At 51.1% G+C, this 14,322-nt stretch overlaps 1 protein-coding gene across 2 annotated transcripts in view; it reads left to right on the top strand.

Annotated features, from left to right (window-relative positions):
- Crispld2 (cysteine rich secretory protein LCCL domain containing 2) overlaps positions 1 to 14,322 on the top strand; it is a 61,679-nt gene that overhangs the window by 34,950 nt on the left and 12,407 nt on the right. For both annotated transcript variants that reach the window (XM_052166835.1, XM_052166836.1), the window contains 6 exons: positions 867 to 933; positions 1,317 to 1,447; positions 2,563 to 2,606; positions 3,199 to 3,271; positions 5,505 to 5,580; positions 11,991 to 12,124. In XM_052166835.1, the coding sequence (XP_052022795.1) occupies positions 867 to 933; positions 1,317 to 1,447; positions 2,563 to 2,606; positions 3,199 to 3,271; positions 5,505 to 5,580; positions 11,991 to 12,124 (525 nt within the window). The remainder of the gene's footprint in view (positions 1 to 866; positions 934 to 1,316; positions 1,448 to 2,562; positions 2,607 to 3,198; positions 3,272 to 5,504; positions 5,581 to 11,990; positions 12,125 to 14,322) is intronic.

Genomic DNA, 14,322 nt, shown 5'->3' with positions numbered 1-14,322 from the left:
GCAGTTGGGTAGTTTGCTGACTTTTTCCTGGGCACGTCCATATTTGGAGGGGCAGTTGTGGGGGCTGTGGACATGGACTTGAAGGCTTTCCTATTGGTTAGTATTTGGTCTGTGATGAACACGGGGAATCACCATTCTATGTAGACCTCCCTAAACAACAACAAACCGGGGCTGCGGAGATGGCTCCGTGTAGGCGAGGGCTTGTCATGCAAGTATGAGAAGCAGCGTTTGGGTCCCTAGCATGCTTGTAAAAGTTGAGTGAGGGTCTGTACCCCAGCGCTGAAGGGAGGAAGCAGAAACAGGTGGGTCCCAAGGATTTGCTGGCCCGTCTACCTACCTAATCAGTGAGCCCCAGGTTCAAAGAGAGGCTTGTCTTAAAAAAAAATAGGGTTTAGAGTGATCATGGAAGATATAACACTACACACACACACACACACACACATACACACAAACACACTGGGTAGTGTATGCCTGCCGTCCTAACATCGAGGAGACAGAAGCAGAAGGATTGTCACAAAATTGAGGCTAGTCTCAACTACATAATAGTTCCGGGTCATACTGGGCCACAAAGTAAGACTCAGTTTCTAAACAAACAAATGGGCTAGAGAGATGGCTCGGCAGAGAAGAACAACGGTTGCTGCCCTGTGAGGACCGGGGCTTGAACCCCTCAGGTGGGTGGCTCACAAACACCTGTCTCTGCCTCTGCAAGGGATCTAACTAGCTCTTTTTGTCTGTGTGCATCGAAACACAAATCTTTGTTCAAAGCAGTGGGATCCATCGGGGTCTTGTTTCTCGCCACTAGTGAGGAAGTGTGGTGATGTCACTGAGCGACCTCACCAGCGAGCTTTTCTTCATTTGCCCCTCAGGTACCAGTGCCCAGCAGGCTGTCTGAACAACAAGGCAAAGGTCTTTGGCTCTCTGTTTTATGAAAGTGTAAGTGTGGCCACTGCTTCTTTACATCGCAAGGAACCCCACCAGGTAGCCTAAAGCCAGTGGGACGCATAGAGACGGGACCCCCATACGGACCGATCTGAATGGACTCAGCTCCAAAGCCACTGAGACCCTTTCTGGGCACTGGGACTGAAAGTCTCTGCAGTCCTGGGTCAGCATGCTCAGTATGTCTGTCTGTGTGTCTGTTAAGCAGCTAGGATGAGCTCCCAGGCCATCCAGGAGAAGGATGTAGCTAAGGACGCTGGGGAATGGTTGGTGGGCTGGGTTTCCGTCCAAGTTTTTGGATTTTGGTTGGCCGGGAACAAGTGCCTCAGATGGCTCTGGAAGAGGAACTCCACATTGGTGCTCTCTTCTCCGCTCCGTAGTCTTCCAGTATATGCCGAGCCGCAATCCACTATGGCGTCATCGATGATCGAGGTGGCTTGGTGGATGTCACCAGGAATGGGATGGTACCCTTCTTTGTCAAATCTCAGAAGAATGGCATGGAGTCTCTGAGGTACCTGTCCTGTGTGTGTGTGTGTGTGTGCGTGTGCGTGCATGTGCATGTGTGTGTGTGTGTGTGTGTGTGTGTGTGTATGTGTGTGTGAATGTGTGTATGTGTATGTGTTGGGAGGATAATTCTTACAGTTTTCTTATTGTAGAAGTGTCTGTGAGGGCTGGGGAGTTGACTTGTTAGTGAAGTGTTTGCCATGAAAACACAGGGACCTGTGTTAAAAGCTGTGTGTGTGTGTGTGTGTGTATTTGTAATCCTGGCACTGGGGAAACAGAGGCAGGAGGATGCCCAGAACTCTGTGGCAGCCTAGCCTACTTGCTGAGTGCCAGGCAAGTAAGAGACCCTGTTCCTGCCAGGCAGTGGTGGTGCACGCCTGTAATCCCAGCACTTGGGAGGCAGAGGCAGGCAGATTTCTGAGTTCGAGGCCAGCCTGGTCTACAGAGTGAGTTCCAGGACAGCCAGGGCTACACAGAGAAACCTGTCTCGAAAAACTGAGAGAGAGGGAGGGAGGGAGGGGGAGAGAGAGAGAGAAAGAGAGAGAGAGAGAGAGACCCTTGCTCTCAACATCCTCCCCACAAAAATGTGGATAGTGGTCCCTGACACCAATCTCTGGCCTTCCCACATATTCGCACAGTCTTGCATGCGTACCTCAAACAAGCATGCCCTTTCCTATCCCTCCGTGTTATTGAGACTTTGGGAAGCATCGAAGAAAACAGGAAAACAAAAGACAGCCAGTGTCCCACAGCTGCCGCTCTGCTGTGAGCCACAGCTATTCCAGTCCAGGGTCACCTCTGCTTGGGCCAGCCACCGACCCTGCTTCATTTTAGGCGTTTAAGAACCTTTACTCTGGCTGAAGCAGGATTGCTATGAGTTTGAAGCTAACCTGTGCTGCAGTGAATTCTACCCCTACTGGGACACATATCAGGAACCCTCCCCCCAATTTGTATTATTCTAAGAAGGGGCTCTGCAGGCTTCCCTAGGCTGCTGATGACAAAAGGCTACCAGCCCCACTCTAGAATATTCCAAGCTCCTTGGGTTCCTGTGTTTCAAGCAGGGCAGTGTGAGGCACGTGGGCTGCTCTGAGCATTGTGTATACTGATTCGTGTTTTCTTTTCCAGCAAATACAAGCCATCTAGCTCCTTCACTGTGTCAAAAGTGAAAGGTAAGATGGCCAGGCCCCAAGGGAACAGAAGGATGTGTGGCCCTGGGATTGCCCAGGAAACTCCCCTCCCTCGGTCCCTTGCTTTACAGTGACAATTTTAGCTTGAGGCCTTGTTCCCAGAAAGGCTCTCTGAGGGGAGTCCTAAAGGCCACTTCTCTCGCTGGTGTGTAAGCACATCTGGATTTGAACTTGGCTGAAATGGCTGAGTCACAGGGCCATGGCTGCCATCTGAATACCCCAGACGTGGTCAGTGTCTTCTGTTTAAAGGCCTTGATGGGCGGAGTCACTGCCCTTGCAGGGATAGATGCCAGGGAGATCCGGTTCCTCGGCTTCTCCATGTGTAGATACAAAATCACACCTGGGGTGGTCAAAGATGACAAAGCAAGGGACAGGTTTCAAAAGCAAGCATCCATGTTCCAAGGGAGAGTCTGAGCGTCCCATGGGGAGGCCAAGGGAGCCGTGTGTGCCTGCAGACACATCGGGCTGTGGGACCGTCTGCACTCCGGCCTGTGTGTAGGCACACAGCCTGAACCATCTGTCCACAGTCCTGTGAGCTATGGCCTGACGCCTTCTCTCTATCTCCTGTCCTCAGAGACGGCCGTGGACTGCCACGCCACAGTTGCACAGCTGTGTCCCTTCGAGAAGCCGGCCACCCACTGCCCGAGGTAAGAGGGACTGTGACTTTTCTCCCTCCTCGTCGTCTTCTGGTGGGCCTGCCTGGGGTCTGACTCTGTGTGTGCCAGGCATGGGCAGAAGGCTCTGTGCTGAGCTGTACCCAAAAGTCAGTGTTTTATGCTAAGCTGGAGACATCTAATTCCCACCTCAAGTTGCCCCATCCCGGATGAGTGGCAGGTTTAAGATCATGACCTGGAACCCTCCACAGATACCAGAGCCTCTGGGGAGAGAGCTTTTAGCATGGGAGCTTCCTTACCTCAGGAAGCTCTAGGGAATGGAACAGAAGCAGGTTTATCCTATGGAGCCTTGACTTGCCAGAGAAGGTGACCTCCGGCTAGAGCAAGACTCAGCCATACTGCATAGCTGTGGTATGGTGTGTGTGTCCCCAGCACCCTGAGCTAGATGGTCTTTGGATAAGTACAGCCACCTCTGGTGTTAGGTGAGCTGCTGTCCCAGGAGCCCTGGGGCCTGGAGACTGGATTCTGGAAAGGGCCGTAGGTGAAACCGGAGCCTCCGACCCCCACTTCCACCCCTCCCCACACCCCTGTCTACACAGAGGGGAGCCTCTAAAGATGCTATCAGGCACATAGGACTGTCTGAAGCATTCAAGGAAATGCCACAGCAATTTAGTGGATTTCTTGAGTGTGACAGTGAAAGGGAAGGAAAATGGCAGGAAACAGAAATGAGGAAAACCTTGTCAGGAGTCTGTCAGGTTTGAGAGTTCTCAGGCTCTCCAGCTGTTTTTTTTAATAAACCTATGTACATATACCCAACATCACACAGACACATACATACCACACATACACACATACATACCATACACACATACCACATACATATACACCACACATACACACACACCACATACATATACACCACACATACACACACCACATAAATACATACATACATACACACCATACATACATATACCACACAATATATACAAACCACATACATACACATATACATACACATATACACATATAAACACACCACACACATATACACCACATACATATATACACACCACACATACACACACCACACAATATATACATACCACATACATACATACACACCACACATACATACACCACACAATATATACATACCACATACATACACATACACACACATACACACCACACACATACATACCACACACAGATACACAACCCAATGTAACATACACTTACACATCATACATACACATATACATACCACACATATACACCACATATACCCTACACACACACACACACACACACACACACACACACCACTCTTTCCCTGCTTGCTCCTTCCATTTCTCCTCAAGAGCTGCCTCAGCCTGCCTGATTGACTTCCTTCCTGCCAAGCATCCTGCCTGTATCTGGGCCAGGTGGCTTTCGGCCGCCATCTTGGCTTTGTGATCCCTGGGCTCAGCCTGTGGTAAACCGTTCCAGAGAGACACAAAGGGCCTTTTCTTAGTCAAAGCTCATGCTTTTCTGCTGGGCATCGGGCTTGCCAGCCACCTGGGGCCCTCTTATTTTTCAGTCTGAGGAGCCCTCTTCAACCCTGAGGCCATCAGTTGGGCTGGGGCCATGGGTTCCATGATAATCTAACCCTTTCTGCCTCAAGTTATCTGTGCCCTTCTTGGAACATTCTGAGTCACTGAGGTGAGGGCTTCCCACCCTTTCTCTTCACATAAGGAAGTAGCCTTAAAAACTCTATTGATAATGATCTACATTGTGCACCCAGAGCACGCCCTGTCAGAACCCAGGAAAGGAAGGTACAACCTCATAACCCAACACGCCTGTCCTGGGGCTCTGTGCCTTGGCTTTATTTCTCTGTGACCTTCACTATGGGATTTTTGAGTTCTACATGCATGGTTAAATAAAGACAAGGCTGTGCTTACCACAGCCACTGTGGGGGACAATTGCTTCCTTTCCTTCTGTGCTGGCCTTGGTCCTGAGCCCTGTGTGCTTGAGATCGTGCTCCAGCCCTGAGCTATGATTCCTAGGTCTCTGTCCCATCTGCGTACTAGCAAGATGGCTCAGTGGGTAAAGGCACGTCTTGCCCAGTCTTATAACCTGAGTTCGATCCCCAGGACCCATGTGAGAAAACAAACTCCTGCAGGTTATCCTCTGACCTCTACACATAAACTGTGGCATGTATAACACTCACACACATGCACACACATACGCAAACACATGTGCTATGATTGCCTCTCATTTCCAGAATCCACTGTCCTGCACGCTGTGGAGAAGAGCCATCCTATTGGGCCCCTGTATATGGAACCAACATCTACGCTGATGTGAGTAGCCTGACTTCCTCAGTGGCCATCTCAGAAACCCAGTCCCCAAGGGTGTGGAAGCCATGACCTGAGATCTCATGCCATAACCTGTGGCTTTACTCAGCCAACCAGTTCCTGCAGCCATGGCCCCAGCACCTCTGTCTGTCTGTCTGTCTTTGTGACTGGAAGCTCTAGCATGTCTCCTCTTCCCTAGATGGTCTTTCCTGGTTTGAAGGTCTTTGCGTTTCACAGGTTTCATTTTCTCAGACATTTACCCGCCGCCATGGTTAGGGTCTCTGTGACTGTGATGAGCGCCGTGGCCAAAAGCAGCTGTGGAGGAAAGGCTTTATTTCAGCTTACAGCTCTCACTCGGGCCATAGACCATCACTGAGGGAAGTCAGGGCAGGGACTCAAGGCAGGAACCTGGAGGCAGGAACGGACTGCACACTGTTGGCTGCCTGGACCCTTGTTTGCTTTCTTATAGAGAACCCAGGGCCACCTGCCCAGGAGCAGCACTGAGTGAGCCTAGGGTGAGCTGGGTTCTCCCTACATGAGCTGGGTCCTCCCTAGAGTGGGCTGGGTTCGCCCTAGGTGAGCTGGCTCCTCCCACATCCGTTACTGAATCTAGAAATTGCCTTACAGACTTGCTTTACTGGCTGATTTGATGGAGGCATGCTTTCATTTGAAAGTCCATCTTCCCAGATAACTCTAGCTTCTTGCATCAGGTTGACCAAGAATGGGCCAGCACCTTCGCATTCCTCTGTATTCCTTTCCCAGGTGCAGTCAGCCCGCTACTATTTCTTTTTGCCTTGTAGACTCCTCTCAGCTGTATGCACACAGAAAACTATGTCCCCCTCCTAACTTCTAACCGGACGGGAAGGCCCAGTTTTGCTTTCTTGATTTTTCAGAGCTCAGCCTGTTCTCTCCGATGTCCAGGGCTTAGGGACGCAGTGACCCAGAAGGGGCAACCCACCCCAGCAGCTCCATCCTCAGCTGCCTGAACCCCACCCAGTCTCTCCCCACCTCTCAGCACAGGCAATTCCTCTGGGTTCTTTTGGTCTTCGTGAGTGGAAATCCCAGAGCCAGCCAGACTTGTCCAGCCCACGGTATCTTCTAGCTTCTAAACCCTGGCAGCTGGTCAGATCCTGTCTCCAGCTAATGAGTCCCTTACACTTTCGGTCGTCTGCGAACGGCTCTCTTTCCTCACCACCACCATCTTTGTTTCCACTTGCCTTTGATTGTCCCAGATTCCTGTAGGCGTGAAGTCACTTAGTTCCTTAAGGCCAAAGCGGCCTTCATGACTAAGCCTTTTTCCTTGTGTTTTTTTTTTTTTTTTCCTTTATGAGGAAAAAAAAGCCTTCTGGAAAGCTGCTTAGCTGAAATTAAGTTCTGAAAGCTACAGTTTTTATGAAGAAGGAAAATAAGATGTATCCATTGTTAGCATTCACCCAATAGGAAACCCCAAGTTCCATCCTCAGAACTTAAAAAAGGAAAAGAAACAGAGAAAGCAACTCAAGAGAAGCCCCAGACTCTGATTCTAAAATGTTTTCAGAATAAAAGAATGGTTTAAAAAAAAAAAAACAATTTAAAGCCAGATGCAAACCATTTAAAAAGTTGCCAGTTACCTGATAAAACACAACTCAAGTTTAAATGTACCAAATGGAATAAAGCCTTCGTGCAAGAGCACAAGAGATACACGTAAAAATGCAGATTTTTTCAAAAGAAGGTAGGAAAACCAAATCTGTATGCACCAAATAACACAGCAACCGAACACATAAAGCAAAAAAACAAAAACAAAAAACAAAAACCATTGCTCTATTCCTTTCTCCTGAACATGCGTGATAGCAACGTTGCCCACCTTTTCATTTGGTATCTGCCGTGTCTCAAGGTTTAGAAAAATACCTTGTTTAGGAATCCTTATCATTTTGTAAAGGGAGAAAACAAGGCTCAGGACAGTCTGATCCAAACACCGCAGCGAACACATGGCGAAGCGAGATGGATTTACTCTCTCCCTTTCTTTCCTCCTTTGGCCTTCTTTATGGTCACCTGTACCTGCTTGACTGGAGCAGGCATGTAGGTGAAGGAAGCCTTTAACGGATGTGTGTCCTTGAGCTTTGAGTCTTGGAAGTGGCAGGGTTTCTGTCTGGGCCTGGCATACAGTAATGGCTTGATATTTGTGCACAAAAAGATACTACGGTTGTTGATGCTAAAAACCCTTCAAACAGAAGGTAGGAAGGAAGGTGAGAGGAGAAAATAGAGCCGGGGATGGAGAGAGAAGGGAGGGGGAGCACGGGCAGGAGGACGGAGTAAGAGTGTGCCTCCATCCCTAGGCTCTGCTGGCCTGTGTTTCTAGGTCACTTTGTATTCTGGGAAATGAGGCTGCCTCTTGGAAAAATGTCTGTTTAGCTAAGAGATTTATTTTGGGAGTGTAGTCTGCAGACCTTTGAAGGGCCTCCGAGTGCCACGGATACAGCCATTGCAGAGTGCCTGTCCTGGCTGCTGCTCCCTTTGTGGTGAGCTGCAGGCCGGATTGTCCGGGTGTGGCTCAGACACCAGAGCCGAGGTCAAGAGGCCCGGGCTGGCCTCAGGCAGGGGAATTACCCCTGTGGATTTCTTTCCCCACTGAACCTCAGTTTCCTTGCTCATCCTCTGGGCCCCTGTCTGTGGCTCAAACAAACTCCCATTGTGTGGGCATCAGGACCCAGAGAGGAGCAGTGTTGAGATGAGCGTCCCAGTCCCTCCCCCTCCCCCTGCAGCTATCCTGACCCAGCCAACCCCGAGTAGAGCTGCAAAACCTTCATTTGCACCGGCTCCCAGGAGACATGGGATGCTGGAGGTTGTGGGCTGCTGAGGAAGGACCTTGGAACTCAAGGACAGTCCTTGAGAATTTGGGGTCCTGGAGATGGTGACAGTGGGTTCGGCAGTCGGTGGCCTTTGCCTACCGCAATCTCCGTGCAACAGGTCATGTGTCACCCTGAACCTTGCCCGGAGAAACCCAGCAGCCGTCACTCTTCACTGTCCCAGACTGTGGGGCCATCCCCGAGTGACCCTCAATCTCGGGTATGCTGAGAGGGATTGATAATGACCAATGACCCCAGGGACCTTGTCGGCTCGTGATGTCATGTGACAGGCTGCACACACCTCCAGTGCCACCTTTGCTGGTGGCACGGCACATTGAGCAGTGGGTATGGTCTGCCCTGGGTCCTGCAGCGACCAAATGCCAGGGCTGGCCGGTAAGCCTCTAAGATCACAGAGGTTGTTGCAAAACAGCCCTGAATTAATGTTGAACCAGCGTGAGCAGAGTGGACACCCTCTACATGTGGCAGGAGAGTCCAGGGGAAGGATGTGTGTCTACTTGTCAGTCGTCAGGGATGTGAGCACCACCAGACATGAGACGGGAGAGCGGCCTGCTACGCATCTGGGAAGTGTGGGCGTCATGGTATCTGGAATTCCTCAAGGGAGGGAATAAAGGGCACAGCCACGGTCTCTTGGCTTCTGGAGAACACTCACCTCTCATGGGGTGAGTGTGCAACCCCGAGGGACTTGGAGAATACTAGGAAGTCTTTCCTGGCACTTGCCCCAGCAGAAACTGAAGCCTTGCATCTGGAAATGGCACTCCCTAGACAGGACAAGCATATCTGAGGGACAGACACAGCAACTAACTGGCCAGTTGCCAGTCAGCGTAATAGGCCGTTTGTGTCCATTCATAGAACGAGCCTCCGAGAAGTGATTTCTGGGGATGTTTGGTGTCACCGTGTCCCCACTGGTCTTAGGGACAAATTCAGGTCTATTTCTTCCTAACCTTTCTCAGCACAGACCTCTTTGGGAATTGGAACTTGTACATCCTTTCTTCAAGGGAAGAAAATTAAAATGCTTCTCCCTGAAGACAGGGTGAGTAGTCGTGCTGCTGTGTTCAGGATTAGAACCAGCCCCTGCCAGTCACCACCAGCCTGCCAGGACTCTGCCGGGACCACTTGGGGATAAGTATCCCGTTTACCTCATTTGTTGACTGAAGAAGACAAGAAGTGTCCCCATGGCGTTAAAGACCAGGTCTTTGGTTTTTGAGCCTTGAGTGTGGGAGGGCTGGAGTGAACTTTCCAGCCTTCGGAAACCATTCTAATTGCCCAAAGGGCAGGGCAAATTTTCCTGGGGCGACCATGCAATGCTGATTTCTCCCTAGATGGAGACAGCACATAGACCAAAGAAAGAATTCCATCCAGGTTCAGCCTGGTGAACCCCAGTGAGTTTGTCAGGGTTATGTATAGTACTGTGGGGGACGCACAGGCTACCAGGAAGTCCCACAGATGGTGTTTAGGTGGTGATACCTGTGACAAGTCCCCGGGAGTGGCTCAGGATGATACAGGAAGAAATCCCACCCAGTCAACCAACTCTTTAACCTCTGGATAACCTCAAGAAGCAGGGGGTCAGCCGGGCGGTGGTGGCGCATGTCTGTAATCCCAGCACTATGGGAGGCAGAGGCAGGTGGATTCCTGAGTTCGAGGCCAGCCTGGTCTACAGAGTGAGTTCCAGGACAGCCAGGCTACACAGAGAAACCCTGTCTCGGAAAGAAAAAAAAAAAAGAAGAAGAAGAAGCAGGGGGTCTGTCTCTAAGGACCCTGGGATCCCTGTCCCTTATGCTGGAATGTCCACAGGCCGGATTACGTGAGGGTCTCATGTAAGGATCGAAGCGGCTCTGATGGAAGATGGTCACGGTCAAGCAAACCTCGAGGGAATGGCCACACACCTTCAGTATCATGGTTTTGGAGAACGGATGTCAACCAGCCTGAAGCAGGCTCTCCCAGGAGTGCCTCAGTCACAGCTCTGGGAGGAAGCACCCCAGGGTGTGATCATGCAGTCACACACCTCTGGGGACGGAGGGGTACATAGCTCACCCTGCTCTTCAGTGCAGAAAGAGGTCAAGCAACAGAGCCAGTGACCTGGATGCTACAAGTCTCCTCAGGCCACCCGCATGCCTTGGCTCCTGGCCTATTCGATGTCAGCAATGGCCAGGGGAGTCTTATGTGTTCCAGCTCTGAGGCCCGCCCTGTTACAGGACACTGGGATGTCAGTGGGCCACCGGGATAAACCCGGTAATCTGCTGCCCCAACATCCTTAACTTAATCCCGTCTGCAAAACCCCTTCTGCCTGTTCACAGGTGTGGGGATTAGGCTGTGGTCATCTCTGGGGACCATTGTTATGCTGAGCCCGCCCTCACCCTGGCTTCAGTTGGCGTCCACAAATCTCAAGTGGCTTTGGCAAAGCGACTGGCCCTTTCTGCCCAGCTTGCTGGACTAAGAAATGGGAATAATGGTTGCCACCCGCTTCGTTGGGTCAAATGGGATAATAGGCCACAGATGGGCCTGAGAGCCAGTCAGGGCCAGGATGCGTTCATCATGCTGCGTCCTCCCTACACCATCGGCTCGGCTCCAGTGTGTGCATCTGAGACCTTCAGGAAGAAGGTGAAGACAGGTGCATCATCTTCACGGAAAGACCACAACTGCTCCTGAGGTCCAGCGGAGATGGAGACCGGGGTCTGGGGGTGCAGTTCTGAGGCAGGGCACTTGTCTAGTATGCGTGAGTATGAGGATCCATCTCCAGCACACAGGGAGAAAAGGTGGAACCCACACTCTAAACCACAAGGCTGACACCGCCCGAGGAAAGCCCCGCAGACATGGCCAGGGATGTGGCTCGGCAGTTCTGGGCCTTAGATGGACATCAGACATCCTGGTCCTGGGCTGGGATCATTCTGGATGATCCTGTATCTGGGTGAAAAGTGACAGAGGTGCCCTGCCCATCTTCCGTTCCATGAGCCTTGGACTTGACTCTGAAGCGGCTCACCCCGCAGCAGCCTGGTGCACGCTAGATAGTGGAGAGCATCCACCCGTGTCCACGATGTCCTGAGTCACCGCATACCAGCCACCTCAGCCTGCTTTCTCCTCCTGGGACCGATGTGCTCACTCCTATCTTGGGGACTTTGAACAGTTTCCTCCCACTGCCTAGAGGGCTTCACCCACAGAAGCCACCTGGGTACAACTTGATCGTCTCTGTCCCTAGTCTGCCCACTGCTGCTTTGGAGCTGCTCCTTATAGCCAGCCGCCACCTCATGACCTGGTTTTATTTCCCTCACAGATCTCCTTTGTGTGTGTGTGGTTTTGTGTGTGTGTGTGTGTGTGTGTGTGTATTAGCTCCCTTGACTCCATAGAAGCAGGCTCTTCATTAGGTCCCTGCTAAGTGCCCCAGGGTCAGACACACAGTGTGACTGATCTGAAAGGTACTTGTGGGAGGAGAGTGGAATTTGGATGCGTGACAGAGCACATTCTCTGAGGGACATGCTGGAGCTGAGGTTGTGTGGGCTGTTTCCTGGGGTCAGCATGATCGGCAGCACCAGGACCTGCGTACTGGGTCTGATACACAGCCTCCTGTCTCCGCAGACTTCCAGCATCTGTAAGGCCGCTGTGCACGCAGGTGTCATCGTCGACGAGGTTGGTGGCTATACGGATGTGATGCCCGTGGACAAAAAGAAGAACTACGTGGGCTCCCTCAGAAACGGGGTGCAGTCAGAGAGGTAGGACTGGCCTGCAGGCCTGGCAGCTCCTTACTTTCCAAAGCTGGTTTGTTCATGGTCACCCCAGTGTCCTGGTCAAGCCTGCAGTCCTCTCTCCATTCATCCTTTTGTTTTCCAGGTTTTTCTTTTCTATTTCTGATGCTGCTTTGTGGGAAATTAGATATTTCCCACAAATATTAGAGATATTAGATATTTCTGGATCCTAGCATCTGTCTGCTGTCCATCACCTGGGAAAACTGCTGTGCATTTTGGGGGGAGGCGTGTGGGCTTCTACCTCTTATTCCTCATGTGTGCACATGTGTGTTCATGTGTGTATATGTCTATGCCTGTGTGTGCATACATGTGTTTATGTGCATGCATACACATGTGTGTATATGCACACACATGTGTCCAAGTATGTGTACATGCATGTGTGTATGTCTATACACGTGCATGCATACATGTGTGTACATGCACACACATGTACATGCATACGTGTGTCCAAGTGTGTTTGCATGCATGTGTATATGTCTACATGAACACACATGTATGTATGCGTACGTGCACACATGTGTGTGCATATGTGTGTATGAGTGTGCATGTGTGTGCATTTATTTCATAAGACATAAGGAACCAAGGAATTCCCCAACAGCTCTGAAAGCTCCACACATACTATAGAAATGATCTCTGACAGTATAGTCTTAAGAACTGTCCAGGAATGCAGAACCCTGCGGACTTTCTCCATGTTCTCCACCTGCCTGTGCCTTGGGCTCCTGTCACCTCAGCCTGGTGGCTAGTCTCTCTGAGTTGTTTCTATCTCTGTGAAGTTAGCACAACAGGACCAAGGGACCGTGACACCCACTCCTCCCTGTAACTGCATCTGTGTTTGGTATTTCTGCTTCCCTGGCCTCATGGGATGGATGACAAGTCACTGAGACAGGGCCTGATGGGGACAGACAGGAAGTAAGGGCTTTGCTGACAGCTCTGGGGTCGCTCTTATGCAATCAAAGGCTAACTTCCTGCCTCTGCTGCGTCTGCTGGCGGTTGTTTGGGACAGTGTTGGGTGCATATGGCTCCGGGCACTTAACCACTATCTAGGGCCATTCCCACGCTGAGGCCTGAGGCACAGTGATAAGCACCCTTCTTGTGGGCCATTGGCACATATCCCAGGTATACTCTCAGATTCCCCAGCTGACCTCTGAGGTTTTAGCATGATTTTCTAGAATGTTCTTCAGGACAGCCTCTGGTCCGGGCCCAGGCTATTTTGTTCATGTGACCCTATTCTGTGGAAATAAATTGCAAAGACCCATTTCCCATGTGGTTTCCTCCTGAGGGCACACACTTCAGAGAAGGCCCTGCTTCCTCCACCTTCTAGCCTTGGCAAGGGATTGTTAGGAGCCCTTCCTAATGCAGATAGAGTTGAGGGCCTGCCTCACAATGATACACCCTAGATGCCATGGCATTTCTTTCTCATGATTCTGGAGGCCGCAGAGGTACGACCTTGTGAGGCTGTGGATGCTGCTTTCTTGTGTTCTCAGATATCCGAGGTCTGTCTCTCTCCCGGGCTGTGTGATGGGTCTAGTGAGTCCTGTAAGTCTCAGGAACTTCCTAAGCCTTGTAAGGCTCATTCCTCCCCTGCAGAAGGGAAAGTTGTGATTGGGAATCAAAAGCTACCACAGAGTGGCTCCTATTAAGTGGTTGACAGGGTCCAGCAGTCCTGGCTGTTCTCTCTAGTTGTTCCAAACCCTGAAAATGGGTCCTTTTTATAGGACTAAGTGACTTCCCTTCTAGAGCCACCTGAATTGGCTTTCAGAGGAGCATGAAGCCCTCACACACATTGCCTTCTCCTGACACAGTGGGGCTCTTTAGTCTGCATTCACCCCTGTGGCCTCCTCCACGTGGGAGGCCCTCACATTCCCAGGCACTGGCTCCATCGAGGCGTGTGAAGCTGGACCTCTGTCCTGTGGTGTAGGCCTGGCCACCTGCTAGGGATAGGCAGACGTGAGACCCAGGCACGAGCAGGTCACTGCAGTCAAAGCGCAGGGAGCTTGGCCTCTTCTTGGCCACAAGGCTCCAGCAGCAATGTCTGGAGCACGGCGGACATGTTCATGTCTTCCTCAGGCTTCCTTGTCTCCGAAGCCTCTCCCAGTGACCTGCAGGAACTGGTTTCAGAGCCAGAGGGTGGGTTGTTCCCATAGCTGAAACCCTGGAGGGGTTAG

Source organism: Apodemus sylvaticus, chromosome 21 (genome assembly GCF_947179515.1).
Source record: "Apodemus sylvaticus chromosome 21, mApoSyl1.1, whole genome shotgun sequence".
Lineage (NCBI taxonomy): Eukaryota > Metazoa > Chordata > Mammalia > Rodentia > Muridae > Apodemus > Apodemus sylvaticus.
Note: the sequence above shows the minus strand (reverse complement) of the source record. Positions and strands in the feature narration are given on the sequence as shown.